The following is a 25,511-nucleotide window of genomic DNA, read 5'->3' on the forward strand; positions in this document are numbered from 1 at the left end:
AAACTGTAAACCCACAAATCTTTTTGCACTCATAGCTTAAACCAGCCACACTGAGTGATGCAGAACTGACCACCCTCTTCCTACTCTATCCCCAAACACCAAATACCAAATTCAGTCTTGGACTTGATTTTTTTTTTTTTTTTAACTTTAGCGCCACGACTCAGATCTCAGAAGCTTTTTTCCCCTCTCTCTTCAGGCTTGGAAACCACTAATAAAAACTGAGACTCTGCAGCAATAATTTCAGTTTCTTGCTTGGTTTTTCAGTCAGTCCTTTCTCGAGCAAAAAAAAAATTTCCTTGGGATGAAATCAGAGGAGAGTTCGCCCGTAAGTAAGTACTCGCAGCTCCGTCCCGCTGGCTATATCGGCTGTAATGCTATGTTTCTTTTATGTCTGTAAAATAATGGCTTGAAGTAAGGGGCTGAGGGTAGGGCTGGCACTGCGGACAAATGGGACCGCAGTGTCAAGTCAGTCCACACCAGTCAGGATTTTTAACACAGTTCAAGCCAAGGTCAGCTCCAAAAGTTCAAACAAAATCCAGATTAACACATACAGAAGAGATTGTGTTGTCACCCTGATGCTTGTTTCCTTTCAGGCTTTCCAAGGAGCGGCCATAAGGGACAAAGTTCTTGCAAAGGAAGGCGACGGCTCTTCTCCCTCCTGCCCCGGACAGCTTGGTTGCTGGTTCGTTCTGAACACGCGAAGTAGGATAGCGCATAACGCAGAGTGGTGTCATTGGAAATGTATTTGTTGTTGGCAGGCATTAAATCACTTTTTATAAGTGCTGCAATACGGCCATGTGGAAATTCCCAGTCTGCAAGAAGCTCCTTTGAATCAGGATGTTTTGTTTAAAGGCGGGGGGGGGGAACCTACAAACTGGGGCTGTACCAAAATATTTTCAGTCTGGTTCATTGAAAAGAATGTCCTAAATTCCCCACTGTTGATAGCCCCGTAGCCAAACTGTTAAGAAAGCCTAGAGCTTAAAAAAAAAAAAAAAAAAAAAGCCCTGCTATATTGCTATGAGGTGGCTAATTTAACTTTAATTTGATACTTTCACAGATGACCCAGCAGAATAACCACTGAGTTCCAGGTCCCGAGTGAGCCAGTGAAAGCCCAGTGTGTTGCAACAATAACTCTGTAGGGTCTGATTCAACAATAACTCTATAGGGTCTGATTCAACGCATCCCGGCGGTGTGTGCCTCGCTCGCGGCGCACGCCTGCTCCCACTGATGGCCCCTGCCTTTAGCCTGCACGCAAAACCTCCCATTTCAACTGGGTGCCACACGCTTTCCTGTGACGCCACCCTTCTGCCACCTTAACCTCATGGGCGCTGCTCTTTTCAGGCACCAGCAGAGAATATTGCTGCTGCTCCTTGATGATGTCTAGAAGCTGCTCTAAGGGAGGTTTGCCTCTGACTTTTAATACAACCAGGTTTTCAGTCTGGGAACCTGATCCAAACCCCACTTCAAGCAAAAAAACCAGCCAGAGGCTCGTGGTCTTCGCAGGATTTCGGACGCGTGTCTCCCGTTGTTGTGGAAATAATCCAGGTGAGTTTCTGACACGCCAGATTTTCAAGCACAGTGGCTGGCAGGCAGTCGCAGGCAGCCCAGCAAGAATGTTGTGCCATGATATAAACCACTGGCTGAAAAAGAGCCCAAAAGACATGCCGGACTCGCAGGTTTTTAAACTGTTTCCAGTAGTAGTAAGCAGCAGCCTCCTGCTGAGTTCAAAAGGCAAAACGTCTCGTTTAAAGCAGGGCAGACTGTATATCACTCTGTGCATAAAGTGGAGCTCTTCTATTAAAAGTTGAGTTCAGATTTCATGAATTAACATGAAATATTGCTTTCTTATCCTACCCTGGTTTCTGTAATAAACACACGCATGTAACGTGCTTAAATCATGGGAGGGGAATGTTTTGCTGTTTGAAAAGAAGTGGAAAGTCAAAGGTTCTCCAAATGTGACAGCTTGAAGTTCAAATGAAATCAAATCTCAGGGCCAGTCCAGGGCCTGGGCGTAACCAGCGCGGCCGGTGCTTCCCGGTGCTTTGCAGAGCACGTGGGGCTCCGGCTTCGTTTGCTTCGCCGGCAAAGCGCAGCCCGGATGAGCCCCGATGGAGCACGGTGCTCTGCCCAAGCAAAGCCGATGAACGCCATCCTGCCGCCCACCCCTACGAGGGGACAGCTTCGGGTTGTCCTGCCAGCCCCAGAACGAAGTTTGCTGGCAGCAAGGCGGGGAGAAGGCAGGCCAGCGAGGAGAACCGACCGAGGGCAAAATACCGCCAAGAGAGCCCGGAGGAGGGTTTTGCTGCAAAGTGCAGCTGTGAAATCCCCGAACGCTGCTCCCCCTCCTCTCTGATGCTCCGAGCATGGGGGTAAACATCGGTGCTTTCACCGGGGCTTCCTTAGTAACTTTCTGAGGATCCAAACTGCGTCCGCGCCGCGTCTCTACATTTATTTTCTCGCTTCTTTGCTCTGGCTTGTTGCTGTGCAGGGTAGGAAAGTTTGCGCCATTTCCTGTTGTCTTTCCCTTATGCTCCTGAGATATTGTAAAAATGTTCGGTATCCTCCAGTAGGTTGTAATCACTTCACCCTAATGTTTCACAGCTGCTAAGTGTAACTTTAAACCCAACCATTTGAGTGCTTACAATTAGTGAGTCAATGGAGCTGAGATCAGGTCTTTGTGATTGCAAAAAAGAGAAAATGAAACTTCCCCCCCCCCCCCAAGTTTTAATTGGATAAAATGGGAACAAAACTTGTGGAGATGGGGGGGGTTTAATGCAATAAATGATTAGTGGCTTATGCACTAGGAAAAAATAATTGAATCCACTGCTCAGCCTGTTTCACAGATGGAAGAGGCACCGGGACAAGCATGTGTCAGCGGCGGCAGCGTCTCTGTCCTGGTAACCGCACGAACCCTCTCTCGGAGCCCGCTGCTCTCCGTTTGGAGGAACAGAGCTGGTGAGAACAGAATGAGCCGGGGACAAGAGGCTCCACTGTGCCCCCCACCTGTCCTGCCCGGAGCTGTGGAGTGCTTCCCGCCCCACCACCCCCCCGCTCGCTCTGGGATAAAACCATTTGGCTGCCCCAGCGCTGGCTGGGTCTTTGCCCCCAGCTTTGGCCTCCCTTGGTGCCTTCAGCCCAGCCACAGGCAGAAGGATTAGGGGATGAAGGTGCCGTGCTCCTGCCGGTGCCGGGAGGGGGGTGTCTGTACTGCTCGGCCAGAAAAAGCCGTGAACTGAGCAAAATGGCACATGGCGGGTGAGTCTGGCTGCGGGGGCAAATGACGAAGGTGAAGGTTGGGCTGGTCCCTCTGGGGAGGAGGGCTGGCTCGCTCCCTGCACCGTGCTGCCTGAGCCTGGCAGGGTGCAGGCAGGGCGCAGGCAGGGCCCTGCTATGCCGGCAGAGGTAGCGGCTGCATCCCCAAGTGGCTTTGTGGCCCAAGCGAGGGGCAAAGCAGCCGGGGCGGGGGGGGGGGGGGCTGTGCGGGGTCTCTGCTCATGGCCTGATGTTATATGCAAAGCTCTCTGTAAACATGTTGTAAGCCTTGTGTAAAACAGCACTGGGGCCATTTCATCTCGTGCTGTTCCTTAATGTTAATTGAATGCCAGTGTAAACTGAGGCTCGTATTGAAGAGTCCTCCTGGCCCAACAGCATAAAACCTCCTTTGGCTGATGTTACTGATTTGTCCCTGCTCAGCACTCCCGCCTCCTGCACGTGTTGGGAGCAGGTTTCAATTACACCAGAAAATGCCTTTACCCTGGTGAAAGCAAAGGGTCACAGCAGGGATGCAAGTCACCAACTCCAGTGCTGGACCGTGGTCGGTGTCTCCCCCATCCCGCACGGCACCTGGCTGCACCCTCGTTCCTCCAACGCTGTCCGCAAGTGGGATCAGCGCTGGAGCTGGTGTTTCCCACTGCAGGATGCGGTCTGGGGGCATACAGCATGTCCCCCGCTTCGGGAGCCGGGGTTCACATCGCACACGCGCCATTCCTGGCCGTGCCTGGGCATTGATACTGTCCCATCAATTGTCACCCTGTCCCTCGCTGGGTTCGGATGTCATTTGAAGCTGTGCATCTGTTGGTGAGTTCCCTGGCTGAATTTTTGCCTTTGTTGGAAATTTCTGCTGCAGGTAAATACACTAAACCACTGACGGCCCCAGGCAGGTCGCAGGCAAGGGCGATACCCGAGCGGGCCAGGGTAAGCTGCTTGCGTATGGCCCCTGTGTGCCGTGGGCCAGGACTGTTCCTCTGGTTGTGGAGCTGCCTGCGCTGCCCCGCGCTGGGGAGCGTCCCGGGCCTGACCCGGGGCCCCCGGCTGTTGCTGGGAACTACAGACGCTCAGCAATTCCCAGCATGCACTCAGCGCCTTGCAGCATCCGGCTCTCTCAAAGGTGGCGGCTCCATCCCCGATGGGTTCGTCTCCCAGCAGCTCTGGCTGGGGAACCGCAGGAGGGTGACCACTGGCCTTGCTGGGTGGTCACCACAGCAGGCAAGGTCGGGGGCTTGCAGCCTTCCCTGTGCCATCTGCCTCCTCCTCCCCATCCCATTGGGTTCCATCCCAGCACAGCAGGGATGCTGCTCTCTCCACGGGAAGGACTCCTGCCACCTGACCGTAAATACTAATTAATAGCAAAGCCCTGGTCTAGATCAAGGAGGAGGCTCTGAATTTTCTTGGGAACTTCACTGTCTGAAAGGTATTTTAAATATTCTCTAGCACTCAGCCTATCAGTAGGTCAATTATACGGTGAGCAGTCATACGAAGTTAATTTCTAATTTAATACAATGTTAAAAGGTTGTCAGGTTAAAATCTAATCTATAAACAAGACATGAAACGTCTCTTTAAAACGAGTGTCATGAACCGGTCCTGGCTCAAACCACAGACTGCTGCTTCTTTTATAGGATGTAATTACTTCCCAGTGAGTATTTACAATATTATTATAGGATGGTAATAAAAGGCCGGTGCCAGCCGTGCCCACACGGCAGCCCCGTGCCAGCTGGGCGCTAATCCTGCTCCCACCTCAGCCCCTCTCCCTCTGGCCCCTTCTCTGGGGAGGTGAGAAGTGCCGGATCGTGGGGCTCCGCTCCCACTCCGTGCCGTGGGAAGCAGGATGGGGGAAGAACCGATTGTGTTTTCACTGAAAAACACCTCGGGGTCCGGGAGGATGGGGACCTCCCCGTGTGTTTTGGAGGGAGCACAAGTCTCTCTGCGTCCCCAGCGAGGAGAGCTCGCCAGCCCGGCATCGCAGCGTTTCACCAGCCCCTGCGATGTGCCGTACCTAACGGTCCCCCGTGGAAATGATGGGCGAGCGTGTTTGGGTTTGAACAACCTGGGGAAAGGACTTTGGCAAGGTTTTGCTGTGGGCTGAAGGTTATGAGCCATGTTCAGCGGCTTCATTCAAGCAGAAAACCAGAGGCAGCACCTGCAGACCAGGGTGAAGAGCCGGCCCCGTGCCCTGCCTCCCTGCCCCACCTCGCACCTTCTCCCGACTCCCTCCATGGGAGAGCAGGACACGGGCAGGGAGGATCGGGCACATCCCACGGCCTCTCCTCCCGCACGAGGGGTGTCCGCGTTGCAGCCACCTCACTGAATTTTGCTCGTTTTGCTCCCGAGAGGGGAAAGTCCAGCCGTCATGTGGGAGTGATGCCACTGTCCCACCCGGGCAGCTGGCTGGACCATGACTCCTGGTAGTCCACGGTGTCTGTGGGAGCTGGGCAGGATCAGGCTGCCCTTGCCAGGCTCGACTGAAAAGCACCATGTGTCACCCAATGGTCACGCAATTGGCTTTGAAATCATGTGGGTTTATTTTTCAGCAATAATCTCACCCACTCCAAAGGTTTGGCTCAGGTATGGTGATGTCTGAGCTCTCCTCTACACCCGTGAAGCCCTGCAAGGTGGGGTTTTTTCTAAAGACCACCAAGATTTTGATGGGAGCAGGTGACCCCCGCAGCAAGGGCTGCAGGGAGACGTGGGGTAATGTAATACCAGTGCTAAAATGGAGGGAGGTGGTGATGTACTGGTCTGACCTGGCCCATGAAGCTGCAAGGGATGCATGGGCTCTGCTGCAGCCCCTCCACTGGCCAGGACTCCGTCCTTTCCCTAGGTTTTCCGGTAAATTCTGCTGCTCTTTGTAATTGAGAAAAGCTGCTGATGAACATCTGCACAGGCACTGTCCGCTCCGAGCCGGCTGTCGGGGTTGTTAGTGCTTGCGCTGCCGGTGCTTTGATGTGCGCGTGATTCACGGGCTTGGCCAGGGCCACCCCACAGCTGCTGCCTCTGGGTGGTGCGGGACGGCACGCTGCAAGGTGGGACAGCACCCGCCGCATCTGTGCAAACAGCAGCCCCCGCTCGTAACGCCCCGTGCCTCCTCGCCGGGGAGGCGACCTCTCCCGCTTCCATCTGCGGAGGAAGGTACTGGGCAGCATCCAGCCAGATCGGCTCAGGTGCTTCCCTCCATCCCTCCAGCACGTGAAGGGCAGGGGGACGGTGGTGCCCACGCGCTGGCCGGCACAGCGGAGCCTCACCTCGCCGGTGCAGAGGAGAAGCAGCCGAGCGGAGGGAGCGGAAGAGCCCTTGGCTTCAGGGCTGGCAGCACCAGGCAGAGCCGCAGGGCCAGGGCTTGGCTTGGCTTGGCTTTGCAGGCACGGTGTGGCCCAGGGAGCACAATCTGTGGCCTTAATCCTGCCGTGTCCTGCGCGCTCTCAAATCCCCTTCACTTCAGTGAGCGCTTGTAGTGTCAGGCCTCTGCCGGGCGAGACAGCGCGCGGGGATGGCGGGGAGGATTTGCTCAAGAGGCACTGTTTTTAAGGTGAGATTTGAAGGATGGAAGACAGATGGCAACTGGAGAGGACAAACGGATCAAGTGAAGGGTTTGTTTTCAGCGTGGAGGGGAAAACACAGGAGGGAATTACTGCTGGCTACAAAATGGGGGCTATTAATACCTGAAGCGTCTCAAGCTTTGCACTTAGCCCGGCGAGCCGGGATCCTCCTGAGGCGCCCGCGGCGGGGGCAGACCCCAGCCCCTTTGCGGTGCAGGAGTGTGGGTTTTTCTGCTGAGATGAATTGATCCCAGCGTAGTGCTGAGTGTACCCAGACAAAGCTGGGAGAGGGGTTATTAGCCGGCCGGCGTCTCTGCCATTGTCCCCACTATCTTTTCTTCCCTTTCAGCCCCCCTCCCCGTGGCCCAGGTCTCAAAGACCATGTGTCAAGAGATTAGTGACCTGCGCGAAGGGCAATTGCTTGCTTTGTGCCGGCAGCCTGGCGTCGGGGCTGTTATTTACTTGTTATTTGGTGCTGCCTCTGTCGAGGTATCCATGGAAAACACGCCTGGAGAGCAATCTGCCGGTGCTGCAGAACCGGGAGAGGAGCTGCTTGAGGGCGGCAGGTTTTGGCACGCTTGCTGCGTGCCCGTGCTGAGACCCCCAAATTCCCCAGGGGTTGGTGCAAGAACCCAGGACCTAGAGAGAAGCGAGGGAAAAAGCTGGGCAGCAAGACGATGAACCGCAGTGCAGAGGTCCTGGGCACCTCACTGGGCACGGTGCTGGAGCCGAGGCCGTGATGGGGCATTGCCCCACGGCAGTTTGAGTTTGCAGACTTGTTTTAAAAATTAAAAGATGAGAAGATTCTGTCCTGTCTCCAGAGCTCTGCTCCACCTCTCTTTATCTCTGGCAGAGCGCGGCTCCGAGGAGCACTGTTTTCTGCGGAAATGCGAATAGAAATGATGAGAGTTGGCCCTTCTGTGCGGTGCTGGATATACATCAAATTTGTTCAAGACGAAACGCCCTGCGAAATGGACAGGTGCAATAAGAAAGCGTATTCCTGCTCATGATTTATTCTGGCTGTTTTTATTTTTGCAACAGTGAAATGCAGTCTCCTGCAAACACAAGACGGTGATTTTCTGCAATCCTAAAAGGCAAACCTAGACCAAAACCACAACTCACATGATGTGGGAACAGCAGCGTCAGATCCTGCTTTAGATGTGATTTCAAACACGTTCCCAGATCCCGTCTGAAGCAGCCAGGCCGAGATGTGAGCCCTGATCAGCTCTGCGCACCCAGGGGCGGTTCACTCGCCCCTCCTTTGATGCTCTAACTCCTGGTCCCAAATAGAGAGAAAGGGGTTTCTGGGGGCAAAGGGCCCCTGCCCTGCTGAGGGGCTGGGGCTGGGTGACCCCCCTGGCACTTGGGGCTGCCCTGCACCTTCCTCCTTCCAGGGACAACCTGGGCCGGGGGGGATTGCACCCACCAGGTACAGTTTAAAAATAAAAGGGAGGGAGAGAGACTGGGGAGGGTGGCGGGAGGCAACTGGGACAACCCCCTGGCCTCGGGGTCTGCTCCGGGGTTTTGCTGCCCGGGCACAGCCGGGGTCCCCACCTGGAAGGGGATTTGGGGGGGGGGGGGGGCAGCGGCCCCGCCCGCCCCCGCGGAGGTCGCGCTGGGCGTGGAGACCCCCGTGATTTTCCTTTCCTTTCGCCAAAGCGCTGCGGCCGCCCCCGCCCTGCCCGGCCCCGCCGGCCCTTCGCTCCCGGGGGCTGCCGGTGTCGGGCCGGCCCCGTCCCGCCGCTCCGGGCACGGTGCAGTGCAGCCTGCGGGACAGTCCCAAACCCTTTGAATCCCGCAGAGAGAGCGGGCGGGGGCCCTGTCAGCATTATTTGTATCTCATAACCCCGTTTGCTAAGCCCTTTTATTTGAGAGATGAACCGGCCGCGAAGCGCAGCCCTGGCTCTCCCGGCTCTCCCCTCCCGGGACCGGCTTCGCTCCGGGAACCGGGGCGGAAAACGGGACCGCGATTACCGATAAACGCCGAGACAGCCCCCGAGGCCGGGGGGCGGGGGGGTGGTCCGAGTCGCCCGGGTAAAGGGCCGACACCGGCCCTCGGGGTCTCGGCGTGGAGCGCCCCGACGGAGCGGGGACTCTGGGCTCCGTTTCCCCGCGGGAGCCGAACCGCGGTCACGCGTGGCGGCGGGCGCGGGGGTTCTCTCGCCCCCGGCCCCATCCCATGACGGCGATGAGGCGGCGGTAATGCCATTAGCCCGGGGGATTACGCGCCCGCGCCGGGATGTGACACACTTTCTCAAATGGAAGTTTTTTAAACAGAGGGATTTGCATGATCCCCCCCCATCCCCATCCCCATCCCCATCCCCATCCCCATCCCCATCCCGGTCCCCACCCGCCCCCCGCGGTGCCAGCTCGGGTTTCAGGCCGCGGTCCCCCCCGCGCTGGCACGGCCCCGGCCGGGGCTCCCGTCTCCTTTTAAGGCAGCGGGCTCGGTGCGTGCGAGGCGCCGGGCCCCGACGTGGGGAGCCGGGCACCCCCGGGAGAGCGGGGCCGGCCGGGGGGGGACGGGACGGGACGGACATTCCGCCCCCGCGCAGGGAGGGCGCTCAGTAATTTTAAAAAAAAAAAAAAAAAAAAAAAATCAATCAAGCGGCGGGGCTGAGCGGGCTCCCGTAGCAAAGCGGCGCGGAGGTAACGAGGGCGGGGTGCGGGCGGGGCGCGGAGGATGCGCCCCCCCAGCGCGGGGCGCGCAGGGGCCGCCCGGCCGGGCCCGGGTCACTCGCCGCCCGCCCTGACAAACAGGCTGGAAAATGTGTTTATAAATTGTTCAAACTCTGGATAAACTTCAGCGGCGTTTGTGTCTGCGTCTCCCCGCCTGTTGTTATTTTCCAGAAATCTGGATTACTGGAAATATTTTCTTTAAAGCTGGAGAGAAATCTAAACAGTCTGAAGGCAGGGGGAGCTCGGGGGGGGGGGGGGGGGTGGGGGTGGGGGGGGGGGCGGCCCGGGGGCTGCCGCGCTGCCGGGGCTCCTCGGGTTTCCCCTCGCCGGGCCGCGCACGGACGGGACGCGCAGCTCCGCGGACGCGCAGCGGGAGGAGGGAGGACGGCGGCGCCGGGGCCGGTGTCGGGTCGAGCATGTCTCTCGCTCGCTGTCGATAAAAACGCATCCGGCGGGCCCCGGTGCCCGGCACATCCCGGGCAGCTGCCGCCACGCAACGCGGCCCCTCCCTGCCCCGACAAGCACCGGAGCACCGGGGGGGGGGGGGAGAGGCGTTTTCCCGGGATCTCCCGGGGGTAAGGGGACTCCCACCCCGCCAAGGGGTGTGAGGGGAGATGCGGCGTCCCGGGGAAGGGAGGCGGAGGAGCGCTGGTCCCGGCCGCGGGTGGGTGACAACAAACGAGGGCAATTTCGTTACACGTGGGTTTATTTTCCTCTCCAGGTGGAGCGGGAGAAGCGGGGCCTGGGAAGCTGTCGGGGTTCCGGGGCCGCCCCTCGCCCTCTCTCCGCCTGCCCCACGGCCCAGCTGCGGCGGGGTGGCCGGGCCGGGCCGAGGGGAGGAAAATAGGGGCGTGTAAGCGGGGGAGGACCCCGGCGCTGGAGGGGGCCGCCATGTCCCGAGGGGGTCCGGCACCCGGCGGGCCTCTCCTGCGCGGTCTCAGGGCTCCTGCCGGGGCCGGGGCCGGGGCGGCGGGAGCTCCCCAGCCCGCACCTTGCGCGTTCGCTCCGCACTGTACGGCAGGAGGTCTCTGACGTCCCCGGGTCTGTCTGTCCAGCTGCTCCCGGGGTAGCAGTGCGGAGCCCAGCCCGGCCGCACCGTCCCCCGCCCTCCACGGCACGGCCCCTTCCCACGCCCGCTTGGCTTCCCCCGGCTCGGGAAGGTGCGAGCGGCCTCTCCTGCCCGGCCCCGCCAGGCCGCCCACCCCGAGCGCCCGGGGGAGTCCCTCGCCGTGGCGTCAGGGCCGGGAAGGGGGGACCCGACGGCTCGTCCTCAGCACAAGAAAACCCTTTTCGCCTGGAGCCGGAGCGCCCGCGGCCGGTGCGCCCCGCACAGCCCCGTCGGGGGGGAGCGCTCCCCGGGGCGCGGGGCCGCCCACAGCCCGGTGGAGCCGGGAGGAGGGGAAGGCGGAGGCCCGGCTGCTTGTGAGAATTGTTATTTTTCATCAATCACCCGCAATTTGTGTAAGTGCCCCGGACAGGACACCAGCCGTCCTGCTGGCTGGGGTCACGGAGACAACACAGCGATGGAGAAGAGCAAATTGCATTTGCTCACCAGCTCACAGATCCAAATTACGGCCCTCGCATGGCGCGGGGAAGGGAGCGAAAGGTCCATGTGACATGAGGGAAATATGAAGGACTTTGACAGGTCTTAAACGGCCTGGCGCCAAGGCCTAAGTCTACCGGCTAAAAATAGAAAAGGGATGATGAGTGGAGATGGGCAGAGATGAAAGGCAAAGAGCGAGAGGGGCCGCGCTGTGGAGCGGGTGGGGCGCCGGGCCGGGCCGGGCCGGGCCGGGCCGGGCCGGTTCAACCCGCTTGGCCCGGGACGGATCCCTGGGGCGGCCCGGCCGCCGCCGTCCCAGCCCGGGGACCGCTCGCCAGCGCAGCGCCGGGCCCGCAAGAGGTCAGGGCGGCTCCCGGGAGGCGAGCACGGTGGCCCCGAGCGCTGCAGCACCCTGGGGCAGGTGGGGAAACGCTCCCCGGAAAGGGAACGGTGCTGGGACACGTCTCGTCCGCGACCCCCGGGACAAGGCTGGCCTCGGGGCGGGAGGAAAACATCATCCCTCCCTGCCCAGTGCCCGGTCAGGGACGGGGCGACGCCGGGTTTCGCGTGGCGGCGCGGATTAGTTGCCCGCCCCATCCGTGGGGCTCCTGGGTCGGGTCCGCGCCCGTCGGGCCGGGGGCCGCGGCCAGACCTGTCCCAGGCAGTGGGTGCCCGGCTCCCCGTTAGCCCCCCAACCCTGGCAGTCCCATCGGCGGGTGCCGCTACAGACGGTCGGGGAGACGAGGCTGCTCTGGATCGGTTTTATTCTGCAGGAGAGATCGGTTTTATTCTGCAGGAGAGAGCGTTTGCGACGTTACAGCGGGGCGGGGGGGCGCGGCCGGGGGTCCCGGGCCCCGGGCCGGAGGAGAGGCGACCTTTCCTGGCAGGGACCCGGCTGCCTCCAGGCCTCCGCGGAGCGGCGGGCGAGGCGTCTGCGGGAGAGCCGCCCCCGGCGTGGGGCGATGCCTCCCCGGGGCAATGAAAGGCTCGTTTGCTTTGTGAGGGGGAATTTTAAAAAAATTTAAAAATAAAATAAATAAAATAAAATAAAATACAAGCAAGCCCCATATTTGCCAAAGCTGCCGTCAGCAGTTTTCCGCGGCGGCGAGGAAGCAAAGTCCAAATCGGGTCTAAATTTCAGTCCCCGTTCCCTGTTCAATGGTCAGCGGGACACACACTCACACACTCACACACACACACTCACACCCCCCCACACCCCCGGCCCCGCCGCCCCACCGCGCCGCCGGCCCCGGCTGGGGCAGCTCCGGGGGGACGCGCTGTGTCCGCCCCGTCGGGCGCGGTGGCGGGGCCGGGCAGCGCAGGCAGAGGTGAACCTGCCGCGGGACACGGGCAGGTTGTGAACGCCCCCGAGAAGAGCCCGGGGCTTAGGTCTGGGCTCTGTGTGGCGCCGGGGGGCAGCGGGCGGGGATCGCTAACGGCAGGATGAACCGCGGCGGGGGGGCGGATAAAGATGAGAGATGGGGATGGGGAGGGGGCACCCGGGGGTCCCCGCGTCCCAGCCTGCGGGGGAGGCGGGGGGGGAGCAGCGACACGCGGGCCCGAGAGCTCGGAGCTGCTGCGGCCGCGCCTCGCTGCGCATCCGCGGAGCGGCAGGGCTGGGGGGGGGACGACACAGGGACAGGCCGGGCGGCAGAGGAGGGGGCCGGCCTCCGCTCCCCCCGTCCCGCCTGGCCGCAGAGCAGGCGGCGGGGGCAGGAGCCTTGGAAGGATGGCAGGGCGCTTTTTGAAGATTTGGGGGTAAATATGAAGTGACAAGAGACGGGTCTTTATTGTGAGGGCTCAGCCGCCTGGCGCCAGGGCCCTCTTCAGCCACCGCGGCCCTCAGTTAATCAGCGCAGATCTCCAAACCGACCTCTCCGCGGGGACACCCACCGCGCCCGCCGCCCCCCCGGGCCCCGGCGCGGCGGGACCGGCCCTAATCCCTTTGCAAACAGCCCCGGTGTGTCCCCCTCCGCCTTATCTGCCTCCCCCCCCCGCGGTTAAACAGCCCCTCCGGCCGGGCACAGCCCCTCCGGCCGCGCACCCCACGCGCCCCGACGGCGGGGTCTGAGCGACATCGCCGTGGGCGCGGGGCCGCGGACGGGACCCCCCCCCCCCATCTCTCGTCGGGGCGGCTGCCGGCAGGGCGGGGGGGCGACGGCAGGGAGCGACTCACCCGCGCTGGAGGTCGCCACTCGGGGCCTCGCCTCCGCCCGCAGCTCTCCGCCGGGCCGCGCTCCCGGCGGCCGCCCCGTCGGTGCTGCGCGGCATTGCGCGGCTGTGCGCGGAGCGGCGGGCGGGGCGCGCCCCACCTCGATCCGCTCTCCAGGATCTGTCGTAAGTCGGCAGCCGCCGAGCTCCCTCGGCCGCCCCCCCCCCCCCTCCCCGTGCCCGCCGCCCCCGCAGAGACCGGCGGGGGCCCTTTGCCGCCATCCCCCCGCCCCCGAGGCTCCGGGCCGGGCGGACCCGGGCGCCGCTCCCCGCTCCGCCGAGGTGGCTCCGCGCCGTCCCCGCACCGGCGGCGGCCGCTCCCCGGCCGCGGCGCAGCCGGGGCTGACCCGGTATGCGGAAAGGAGCCGGGGGTGGGATTTCGAGCACTTTTCTCTGTCATTGGTTAATATTTTATTCTGTTGACATGTTTTCTTACTGCCGATGCTTCCGACACCTTCTTCTTTTTTTTTTTTTTTCCCTTTTTTTTTTTCCCCCTTCTTCTCTTCCTCCCTCCCTCCGCGCCCCCCCTTCCCTCCCCCCCCCCCCCCCCCCCCCCGCGCCCCGGAGCTTGGCCGGAGCTGTCAAAACCACGCCTATGCAGATCCACAATTGGTCTGAAACGCGTAAAATCAGCAATCAAGGGGGCTTGGCTCATTAGCGGGCGGATCAGAGCAGGAAGGACATGTGAGATAGTCACAGTTTTACAGAGATCAGGACAAGATCTAACCGTTTCCACTCCGGCTCCTTTAGCCATGAGCAACCCTCGCCCCAGCGCCGTCCGCGGAGCGCGCAGCCGGGCCGGCCCCGCCGGGGCGCAGCCAGGGCCCGCGGGGGTGTGAGGGCCAGCGCGGCCGCCCCTGCCCCGCCGCGCCCCGCTCCGCGCAGCCCCGCGCCGGCTTTTGTTTCTATTTTAGTGTTGGGAAGGACTTTACCGGGAGGGCTTTCTCCCTCGCTCGCTCTCCCTCGCTGCAACAACAACAACAAAAAATAAGGACCTACTGTCTCCCCTCCGCAGACCGGGAGTCCCAGGAGCCGGGAACTGCCTTTTTTTTTTTTTCTTTTTCTTTTTCTTTTTTTTTTAATTTTTTTTTTCAGGTCTAGTTCCGCTGTTTTTCGGCTTTTTTTTGTGTGCTTTTTTTTGTGTGTGTGTGTGTTGTTGATTTTTCCTTCCTCTTCCAGAGACTCGAGCGAGTTCGCTGGGCAGGAGAGGAAAAAAAAAAAACCCAAGAAAAACCAACAACAAAAAACCGCACACACATATTTTTGTAAAGGGAATCCCTCTTTTTCTCCTGGATTTGTGGATGCACCGATGAGAGATCCAGCCTTCCCAGGGACTGCCATGGCTTACCACCCCTTCCACGCACCCCGGCCGGCCGACTTCCCCATGTCCGCTTTCCTCGCAGCCGCCCAGCCTTCCTTTTTCCCCGCTCTGGCTCTGCCTCCGGCGGCGCTGGCAAAGCCCATGCCGGACCCCGGGCTGGCCGGGGCGGCCGAGGCCGGGCTGCACGTCTCGGCGCTGGGACACCACCACCAAGCCGCCCATCTGCGCTCCCTCAAAAGCCTGGAGCCCGAGGAAGAGGTCGAAGACGACCCCAAAGTCACGCTGGAAGCCAAAGAGCTTTGGGACCAGTTTCACAAGCTGGGCACGGAGATGGTGATCACCAAGTCCGGGAGGTAAGAGCCGGCCCCGCGCAGCCCGCCCCGCACCTGCGCGCCCGCGCAGCGCCCTCGCCCCTCCGTTTCATCCCGCTTCCCCCCGTGCTCGCCCAATCCGCCCCGATGCATTAACGCGGGGAGTTTCGATCCCTGAAGTTTTTCGGAGGTATTCACCACCACCACCCCCCCCCCCCCCGAGCTTTCCCGACACCCCCCCAATTATTACTTTTCCGAGCGCTATCCCCAATTAAATTTGTGCGCGCTAATTGAGCGCCTGTAATTTGTTTACGCCGCTTCTCGCCGCTCCCTTCCCTCCCGCCAAACTTTCCCCGCGGCCGGGGTCGTCCCCGGCCCTGCCCGTGTTCCCGGCCCCGGGGGAGGGCAGCGGCGGGGCTGCCGAGGTGCTGGGCGAGCCGTTCGTCGGAGGGCAAGGAAAGGGGCTGAAATCCGGGATGCGTTTTCGCCCCTTATTTCCCAGAGTGGGATTTTTTGTGTTTTTCTCCTGTTTTCTTCCACGGCGGGCGCAGTAGAGCGGGGTGAGAGGCAGAGGGACGTGAGAAAGGCTGGAAATCCTCGGCGAAGCTAAACTAAAAGATGGTGGCTTCGAAGCGGCTGCCGGGGCCGGGCGGTGCGGGGCGGCTCGGCGGGACCGCGGCCGTCGGGGGTCGGCAGCGGGCGGGCGGGCTCAGCCCTGGTACCGCTTTGGGTCTCTCCGCAGGAGGATGTTCCCCCCGTTCAAGGTGCGGGTGAGCGGCCTGGACAAGAAGGCCAAGTACATTTTGCTGATGGATATAGTGGCGGCCGACGATTGCCGGTACAAGTTCCACAACTCCCGCTGGATGGTCGCCGGCAAGGCCGACCCGGAGATGCCCAAGCGCATGTACATCCACCCCGACAGCCCGGCCACGGGGGAGCAGTGGATGGCCAAACCTGTTGCCTTTCACAAGCTCAAGCTCACCAACAACATCTCGGACAAGCACGGCTTTGTAAGTGCGGCTGCGGGGCACAGCGGAGCCCTCCGAGCGGGGACCCCCGGAGAAGGAGCGGGGTTTGCCCGGTGCCGGGGCTGCCCGGCCGTGCTCTGCCCCGGGGAGGCCGAGGGGAGCCGCGGCCTTTTAATACCTTCTTCACCCGGCGGCAGCACGCCCGAGGCCGGGCAGGAGGACGGGGCCTTGCGGGGCCCTGCGGTGGCCTGGCTGGCCCGTAGCCCCCCCCCGGCCCCAGCTCCCGGCCGGCCCCGCGGGGCAGCTCCCCGCTGTCCTGGGGACGGCTCCCCCGAGGGAAAAGGGAGGGTTGAGCTGCGGGCAGCCTCAGGGTCCCCTTGGCTCTCGCATGCCCGACCCTTCCGGCCTCCGCGGCCTTCCTGCCGCCTTTCTCCCGCCCTCGGGGCTCTGCGGGGAGCGGGATTTTGGGGGGTAGGTGTGTGTGTGTGTGTGTGGATGTGCGGGGCCGAGGCCGTGCCGGGGGCGGCAGCGAGGGCAGCCCCGACGGGGCGGCGGGGCTGCGGCCGGGCAGGTGCAGCCCGGGCTGTCGCTGCCGGCCGGGCCGGGCCGGGCCGTGCCGTGCCGGGCCGGGGGGAACGGTGCTGGAGGCGGCGGCACCTGCGCTGGGTTTCTGCGGCCGGGAGCAGGGCCGGAGCCTTTGGCAGCCGCGGCTCCGCACAGGCTGCTTCTGAAAGGCCCTATTTATTTCCCTATTGATCATATCTGCATCACCTAAAGGAGGTAAAACAAAACAAAAAACAATGAAAAAAAAATCAACCCAAACAAAGAAAGGGGTGGGGGGAAATAGAGAGGAAAAAAAAAAGGAAGAGAAGTGTGTTAGCAGTTTGCAGAGATCCGCAGAAAGCAGGGTCAGAACGCGAGGGGAGCGTGATCCTACGGGAATGCACGGGGAGGGGGGGAAAAAAAAAAAATCACAGCACACAACCCGGCTATCTTTAGCCTCTGGAGAAGCATTTAGGGCGATAAAGGGAAAGTTCATCGTCCAGCGTTGGTGAGATGGTAATTAGCGAGGACGCAGAGGCGCGGAGCCGTCAGTCGCGCTCCGGGGGCTGCGGGACGCGGCGCTCAGGTGGGGAGAGCGGCTCAGCAGCTCCTCGGGTAACTTTTCTCTCTCGCTTTGTATTTTTTTATTCTGTTCTTTTAAGGCAGGAAGCAGAGTCTTTGTTAAATAATACATTGCAAGGTTATTTATAGACAGCAAGGTAAATCGATAGAGAGGGAGTCTAAAAAATAGTTGTTTTTTTTTTAATATACTGGGGAAAAATTTGTTTCATTCAGCGTTTTTAATGGTTTACCTCTTTCAATTAAAGATTTCTGGTATCTGTCGTTGTCCAAAATCCGGACTGTGTTAAATCTGGGAGATGAGGGTTTAGCCAGTGCCCATCTGGTCAGAGAGAGATGATTATTTTTTTTTAAAAGGAATGCAGATTTGCACGCCTGAGTGAGACTTTTTTGCACCATTTTCATGATAAATCCCGTCTAGATGATATCAATATAATAGCGATCCGCCAGTTCATCAGCAGGTGATTATTGCCGGGTTTAAAAAAAGGGGGATTTTTTTTATTGCCTTCTAAAACGAAATGAAGTGATAATTATTTAGCCATTTGGCCGACGTTATTTGACAATAATTACTCAAGTTTTAGCTGTTCCCCTACCAATTCCGGGCGGTGAATACTGCATTTCAGCCCGACCACAGCAGGTTGGGGAATTATTTCATCGCTATCGGGCAGGAAAACGTTGCCGGTGCGGGCAGCGAGGGGCAGGGGGTCGGAGCGGCCCCCGGGACGCGGCTCGGGGGGTTCCACCGCTTCCGAAAATCCTCAGCCAAATTGCGGTGGATTCAGGTTTTTAAACAAAATAAAACAAAACAAAACAAAAATATCGGAAAACAACGAGAGGGTAGAGAATGGCTTTGAGTGTTGGCGAGGCTTTCAGACACCTGGTTGGGGGAAAAAAAAAAAAAAAAAAAAAAGTCTGTTCCTTCTGCAGCGTTGGTCCGAGACATAAATTTAACATGGCTCGTGGTGAAACGCTCCTTTCACGTCGCAGGCGCTGGCTGGGGCTGGCACGGGTTTCTGCTGCCACCGACCCAAATCTAGAGGCTTTTTAACATTATTTTTTTGTGGTGGTGAGGTAGAGTATTTTTATTTTTTTTTTTAAAGGACGGAAATATGAAAAGCGGCGAGAAATGTGTCGAACACTCGCCTCGCCTCTGCAGGGTTGGAATAAAACGGGGAGATCCCTTTTGCTGCTTTCTTGCCGTGCTTAACACCCGCAAAGATGCTGCTGTGCCTGCCTTCCCCTGAGCTCCTTATTCGGGGGGCAGATCGTGCAATGGCATAAACAAAAAAAAAAAAAAAAGAAATCTCCCTCTCTGGCATCCGCCGGCATTCCATCCTCACGGTGAATTTGGGGTTTTGGTATTGGGGGGGGGGGGGGGTGTTTTTCGGGAGAAAAGGGATTTTTGTAGGGAGGTACCTAGATGCGCGTGTAATGCGGACCGGGAGGCTGACGGCAGCCGCGGGCTGTGCTCTCTCGCCCACCCAGACCATCCTGAACTCCATGCACAAGTACCAGCCCAGGTTCCACATAGTCCGGGCCAACGACATCCTCAAGCTGCCCTACAGCACCTTCCGCACCTACGTGTTCCCCGAGACCGACTTCATTGCCGTCACTGCCTACCAGAACGATAAGGTACGGCCGGGCAGCCCCTGCCCTCTCCCTGCCCACTCCCTATCCCCTGCCCCAGCACCCATCCCTACTCTCCCCCTGCCCCATCCCTTACCCCTTATTAGGGTGTATTTGTGCGTGTGCGCGAGGACATTTTGGCCAAAAGACAGCAACAGGAGAAAGGTTGAACCCCAAGCTCTCAGAGCAGGAGGTGCCCTTCATACTACTGCTATAATTATTCCTATCGCCAATGCTAATGGTATTATTACTATTTCTATTATTACTGTTATTAATTTCCTCCTGGACTTTGTCACACCTTTTCGGAGCCGTGGGATTCTTTGCCGCAGGCCCAGGCTGCAGAGAGCAGCACCGCGGCCTGGGCAGCCTCACGGAGAAGGTGCCCTGGGCTCGGGAGGAGCCAAAAAAATAGAACCAGATAAGCTAATTTTAGTTGCTTTCGTGATTTAGCAAGTGTTGCCCTGTGAGCAACGGGGCCAGGAGAGCCCGGTGGGGAGTGGAGAGCCTCTGCCGGCCCCCTCCGAGGGTTATGTGCGTGTGTGTGTTTTAACCCAAAAGCTGACCCCCACCTCCACCCCTGGCTGCTGATGCTAATTGACAGCTCTGGCTGAGGGTCCTGGTGGGCTTGTTTCCCTCGTAAAGTTTATGGCGAAGAGTCACAATCGATTAAAGAGCACTTTGTCTGCTCGCCCGCCGCAAGCTGCGCGGAGCAGCCGCCGGCCGGTGGGCCCCGTCGGGCGGGAGCGGGCGGGGGATGCTGCGGGGCCGGGGCGGCCCGGGGCGGCCGGGCGGGGGATGCTGCGGGGCCGGGGCGGCCAGGCCTTTTTCCGGCGCCCCTCTCGGGGCTGTATTTCAGAGCCATGCATTATTGAGCGCCCTAATGTCGCCGGCCCCAGAAGCCCGTGGCGGGGAGGGATAAGAATAGCTTTCAACCAGCGCCGCGCGGCTCAGTCGCCATCTTCCCTCCGGGGGGCCGTGAAAAATAACTTCCTATCATTAAGACTCTATTAATAATTTAAGCCCAAACCTCAGCATCATTTTTAATAAAGCATGCGGTGTGTTAAAGCGGGGCCGCGGCTCGTTTCGCAGCCTGCGCAGCGCACCCCGGGCTCCCCGACGGCGGCGGGGTGGATGGGGGGGGGGGGGGGGGGGGGCCGGGCAGGGCTTCACGCCACCTCCTTTTTCCCTCTCCTCCCCCCGCAGATCACCCAGCTGAAAATCGATAACAACCCCTTCGCCAAGGGCTTTCGGGACACGGGTAATGGCCGGCGGGAGAAGAGGTAAGGGGGTATCCCCCGTGTCCACCCCCCTCCCCTCTCCGCCCCCGCGCAGCCGCCGCTCCGCGCCCGCGGAGGGCCGGGCCGTGCCCGACGCTGCCTCTCGCCCTGTAGGAAGCAGCTCTCGTTGCCGTCCCTGCGGATGTACGAGGAGCCCTGCAAACCCGACCGCGACGGCGGCGAGTCGGACGCCTCCTCCTGCGAGCCCTCGGCGGTGCGCGACGCCCTCCACTCCCCCGTGGGTGCCGTCCCCAGCCCCCTGCGCCTCAAGGGCAGCGGCAGAGGTAAAGGGGAGACCCCCGGCTCGGCCCCCGTCCAGCCGCCGCTCTCCCCCGGCTTCCCGCACCCCGGCGTCGGGGTAGGGGCGGGAGGGGGGGGGGGGGAGAGACCTGGAGGGAGGCGCGGTTCCCAAATTTCCCCAAACGTCGGGTTTCTGCCCGCTCGGGGCCGGTGGGTGCCGGTTTCTGTGGGGCAGTGAGGCAAAACAGCAGGGAAAAAAAGATGGGGATGGGCACGAAGGACCCCAGGGGTTGAAAGGACAAGAACAGCGCAAACGCGAATGGCATTCATGGTTTGCAACGTTTTCCTGTTTATACGGTAGTGTAAACACGAAGAAATGGCAAGGCGGCCCGTGTGCTAGATGCGTTTGCCCGGCTCCTCACTGGTGCGTGCCCTGCCTTTCATGGCTAGCTCAGACTCCCTTGGAGGAAAAAAAAAAAAAAGAAAAAGAAAAAAAAAAAGAATTAATACATTTGAAAGGGGAAAAAATGTTGTAACTCCAGGGCTTCAAGCTACTAAATGAAAATAAACTAGCAGTTCCCACGTTGCTGTTTTTAGATGCTGGGTTTTGTCTTGCCGCACTATCAATCTGCTCTTTAAACTTTCCACCAGCCCGATTCCCTGCAAACCTTCATCAAAACTGCAGCCCCCCTCCCCGAGCTGGTGGGAGGGTTTGGTTTATTACACCCCTCTCCTCTTTCAAAGGCTTCCCCGAATATTCGCCCAGCCTGCAGAGCTTCACCTAACCCGCACTGAAATGTTTTTTTCGTTTAGCGGTGCCGGTCGGGCAGGGGCTCTGCTCCCCTTCGCCATCCTCTCGTCCCCCTGCCTTCTCTGAGGGCTCGGTGGGTTTTTTTAAATTAAAGCCCCTTTTAGGAACGACTGCACCATACCTCGTGCCTTAAAACTGCCTCTTTAACCTGCCTCAACCTGCACATTTGGAATAAATCCACAGCGTGCTGTTGATCAGCTCCATGTAATTAAATATATACAGGACCATTTCCTCCAGTGCTGTCCACCCGCCCGCACTCTCTTCATCCCCCGCTCTGCAGCCGGCTTTGAGTTTGCAGCTAACGAGAGCGATGCTGTAATAGATTTTGGTCCTCCATCAAACATGTTTTTCCTGTTTGGCAGAGCAACAGGACTGCTGTTGTTAATCCCCTTTCCCCAGAGCGACCGCGGCACGAGGGCCCATTTCTGCCCCTGAAATTAGTTTCTCCCATTAATAACGATCAGGACTTTGCCGCCGCAATCTCTCCCCGACGCCAGGGCTCTCGTGAATGACTCGCTCCTCACCTCCCCTGGGTGCTTCTGCTCTGACCCTCTGCCCTTCCATCTCTTTGCAGAGGAGAAGCCGGGGGCTGACAGCGATGCGGAGGTGGAGAAGGTGCCTGAGGAGCGGCCGGCAGCAGCGGCCAGCCCCGGCGGGGAGGACACGACGCCCCGCAGCAGCCCCCGGTGCCTGGACGAGCGGAGCAAGGAGAGGCGCAGCCCAGAGAAGGCCAAGGATGGCACGTCCCCTCGGGAGGGTCCCGGCGAGGGCCTGTTCGGCGCGCGGGGCCTGGAGAAGGACAAGGTGGAAGGACGGAGGAAAGAGCCGGACCCGAGCAAGAAGGACACGGAGGGTGGTGGGCTGGGCAAGGAGGCCTTCGCCCCACTGATGGTGCACACGGACAGCCCCCCGCACCTGAGCGCCGGGCATCTGCAGAGTCTGGCGCTCTCTGGCCTCCACGGGCAGCAGTTCTTCAGCCCTCTGGGTGCTGGGCAGCCCCTCTTCATCCACCCAGGACAGTTTGCCATGGCCCCCGGCGCCTTCTCCGCCATGGGCATGGGACACTTGCTGGCCTCGGTGACCGGCGGGGGCAGCCTGGAGAACGGAGCCCTCTCGTCTGCCCCAGGCGCAGCGGGGACAGCCACCCCCTTCCCTTTCCACCTCTCCCAGCACATGCTGGCCTCTCAGGTAAGCCCCTGCGCCTACCCCGCGTCCCCGTCCCCGTTCCTGCTGCCGAGCTCGGCCTTGGGCCCTCCCGTCCGTGTCCTTCCCCAAAGCTCCCTGAATGAGCAGAATGCCCAGACGGCATCACCCCCGGTGTCGGGACGTGCAGGGTGGCCCCAGTGCAACTCTCACAGGGTCAGGAGCTGTGGGTGCCCCCGGACTCCCCCATGCCCCCCTGCAGTCCGTTGGGAACAAGTGGGTGACGATCCCCTCGACCCTTGACGTGCTGCCTGGTGAGGCACAGGGGGGGCATTTTGAAGGTTGGCCTCAGGTCTGATTTGAGGAGGAATCTTGATTTTTTTTGCAGCTGGTATGGTTCCCCCATAGGCAGGGACAGAGTTGGGAGCCGTGGCCCTGCCTGACCTGGCTGTCCCCATCCAGCATCCCCCAGCTCCCGCCAGCCTTGAAACAGCTCCCGCATCGCCTGTGCTCCTGTTGCCTTTCCCAGCCCCTATGATGAAATGCACAAAGATGTCTTTGAACTCCCCTAATTTATCGATCCTATTTAACAATGTGTTTTAATGTGGTTAAAGGTCTGTGATGCTGCACAGACAAGGACGTGCAGTGTGCAGGAAGATGCAGGGCCAGGGACGGGGCAGGTCCTGGAGAGGGGTTTGTGCCCAGCAGCACCAGCCCAGATCGGTGCAGGGCAGATGGGGCTCCCCAGCTGCACCCCCCCCCTCAGCCTCCACAAGGATATCCCCACGCTGTGTTTTCAGGATGACACCGGGGGGTCCTGGCTTTGCCTCAGCTTTCTTGGGGGAACACAGCTGGGGGCACAGGCAGTAGGGGGGATGCAGCGGAGCATCGGCACGGCTCTCACCCCTCTCTCTCTCTCTCTCTCTCTCCACAGGGAATCCCGATGCCCACCTTCGGCGGACTCTTCCCCTACCCCTACACCTACATGGCGGCAGCTGCAGCAGCCGCCTCGGCCATGCCAGCCACCAGCGCGGCGGCTGCCGGGCCTCTCTCCCGCAATCCCTTCCTGGGCAGCAGCCGTCCCCGCCTGCGCTTCAGCCCCTACCAGCTCCCGGTCACCATCCCGCCCAGCACCAACCTGCTGACCACTGGCCTGCCTGCCAGCCTCAACCCCGGCTCCGAGGGCTCCAAGGCCGGCAGCAGCCGGGAATCCAGCCCCCTCCCCGAGGTGCCCCTGCACAAGGGGGGCAGCCAGCGCCCCGCTGCCTCCCCCAAGGGCTCCCTGAAGGAGTCCCTCAACGAACTGCAAAACATCCAGAGACTGGTGAGCGGGCTGGAGAACCAGCGGGAGCTGTCACCTGGCAGGGAGTCCCCCAAGTGACCGGCGGGGCGGGCAGCAAGCCCTCCTGGCGGGGCGGAGAAGCACTGGTATTTTGTACAGCACAGTATAAATATTTATTGCGGAGCGAGGGGTGGGGGCGGACGGGGAGCGGGGGGCTGGAGCGGAGGGATGGAGCCCCGCCGGCCAAGCGGACCCACTGCCCCAGAGCCAGGAGCGAGAGGTTGGAGCGCAGGGCTTGCCTGCCCCCCCGGCTGTGGGGCTGGGAGTGGCTCCCCCTGCTCCAGCGTGGCCATGGAGCCCCCCCGGCCGCTCCGTTCCCCCGCTCCAGGCACTGGGCAGCTCTGGGGAGGGCAACAATCTGGCGCTGAGGCGCCCGATGGATGGGGCGGCCCCGATTCTGGCCCCAGCCCCGACCCCGGGGAGGTGAGCGGGGCCGAAACCTCGTCTGTGCAAGGGGAGGGGGGAGGAAAAACATAATTAACAAAAAAAAAAAAAAAAAAAAAAGAAAGAAATAAGAAACAAAACATGGGAAATGAACCGCCTCGGCAGCTGCCGCCGTGCAGAGCTGGTACGGTGAGGGGCAGTGCTGTGGGTACCTGGGCAGATATTTATGAAATAAATGGTAATTTGTGTAAATAAGCTATAAGGATCCCAGAATATGCAAATTGGTATTAATTTATTCAGAGTTGTACATTGGTGTGTACATAATATTTAGAGTTTAACTCATCGCATTTAAATTTTTTTTTTTCATTTTACATGAACATATATATTGTAAATGAAAACTATTTAGCTCTTTGTGATTGAAGAAGATATCGGTTTCTTTAACTGTTTTAAAATATTGTTTATCCCGCCTGTTCTCTAGGACAATCAGATATCACCTGTAAAACAATTTGTGGAGTAATTGAAACTAAGAGTTCAATTCTCTAACGGACTTTGTAAGAAAAAAACCACAAAATGAATCCAAATCGTAACTAAAATATCGCTACAGTGCGGGGTATAGAGAATGCAGGAATAAACCTCAGGTTTTTATTTTTCACTCCAGAACAAACAAACAAAAAAAAAAGTATAATAAATTTAAATATCACAGGACTGTGCTCTATATTTGTTTTAAAATAAAAAGATACATGATTTGCAACGTGCTGGTTACTCGGGTATCTGTCTGTTCAGTTTTGATGAATTCTCACATCTTTCAATAAAAAAACCTACTCGGAGAAGTCCTGCCGGCTCCCGCCTGTTTCATTCCCCCGCTCCCGCCGGGGCTCGCACCGCCCCGTCGGGGCCGCCGCTCCTCCGCAGGTGCGCAGCCAGGGCTCGGTTCCCCGCGGCGGCGGAAGGGGCTGCGCATCCCCGGCGGCTTCCCCGTCCCCAGCGCGGGCTACCGGGGCCCCGGGTTTGGTGGGGAAAGATGAAAATGCCCCGAGGTGCACGGCCAGCCGGCCCGGCGGAGCGCTGCGCGGGGGCGGGGGGGGAGCGGGAACCTCCGCCGGCTCTGCCCGTCGGGGGATTTCTGCCTTCAGGGCCTTTGCCCGCCCCACAGGACGCTCCGCCGCGGGGGGTGGGGGGGGGTGGGTGGGGGGTGTCGGGGCACCTGCGCAGGTGCGCAGGGTGGGGCGCAGAGGCGTCCGTGGGTGCGCTGGTAGGCGCGCACGGGGATGTCCCGGGTGCGGCGGGGAGGATGCGGCGCCGGGACCCTCCCGTGGGTGCGGGTCTGCCCGCACCGTCCTCGGGGAGCAGCGGCACCGCCCCGGGGTGCGCGGCGGTGCCGTCCCGGGATGGCAGGGCCCGGGCACGCCGGTATCGTCCCGCCACGCTGCGGAGATGCGCGCCGGTACCGGCGGGAACGGGAGACGCTCAGGTACGCCGGTACCGGCGGGGTTTGGGGTGCGCTGGTCCCACCGGCACCGACGGGGAAAGGGATGACCCGGGCAGAGCGGCACCGTCGGGGATGGGGAAGGGGTGACCGACGGGGGCCGGGGCTGCCCCGGGCCGTGGGGGGGGGGGGGGCGGGGGGGCTGTGGGTCCCTACGTCCCCCCCCCCGGCGCTCGAAGCCGCTCGGGGTGTTGCGGGGCGCGGCCGAGGAGGACGCAAACAACCCTTTTCCTCA

At 60.4% G+C, this 25,511-nt stretch overlaps 1 protein-coding gene across 1 annotated transcript; it reads left to right on the forward strand.

Annotated features, from left to right (window-relative positions):
- Positions 1–13,869: 13,869 nt before the first annotated feature.
- On the forward strand, positions 13,870–23,932 carry TBX2 (T-box transcription factor 2). Its single transcript, XM_075771161.1, has 7 exons — positions 13,870–14,919; positions 15,620–15,887; positions 18,453–18,599; positions 19,797–19,873; positions 19,985–20,154; positions 21,496–22,109; positions 22,999–23,932. The coding sequence occupies exons 1-7, from the start codon at positions 14,555–14,557 to the stop codon at positions 23,443–23,445; spliced, it is 2,088 nt and encodes a 695-aa protein (XP_075627276.1). The 5' UTR covers positions 13,870–14,554; the 3' UTR covers positions 23,446–23,932.
- The last annotated feature ends 1,579 nt before the right edge of the window (positions 23,933–25,511 follow it).

Source organism: Balearica regulorum, chromosome 19 (genome assembly GCF_011004875.1).
Source record: "Balearica regulorum gibbericeps isolate bBalReg1 chromosome 19, bBalReg1.pri, whole genome shotgun sequence".
In the NCBI taxonomy this organism is placed as follows: Eukaryota; Metazoa; Chordata; class Aves; order Gruiformes; family Gruidae; genus Balearica; species Balearica regulorum.

Coding starts and splice junctions, on each gene's coding strand:
- TBX2 (XM_075771161.1), top strand. CDS start 14,555: ATGAGAGATCCAGCCTTCCCAGGGACTGCCATGGCTTACCACCCCTTC. Junction 15,888..18,452: donor TCTCGGACAAGCACGGCTTT/GTAAGTGCGGCT, acceptor TCGCCCACCCAG/ACCATCCTGAACTCCATGCA. Junction 18,600..19,796: donor CTGCCTACCAGAACGATAAG/GTACGGCCGGGC, acceptor CTCCCCCCGCAG/ATCACCCAGCTGAAAATCGA.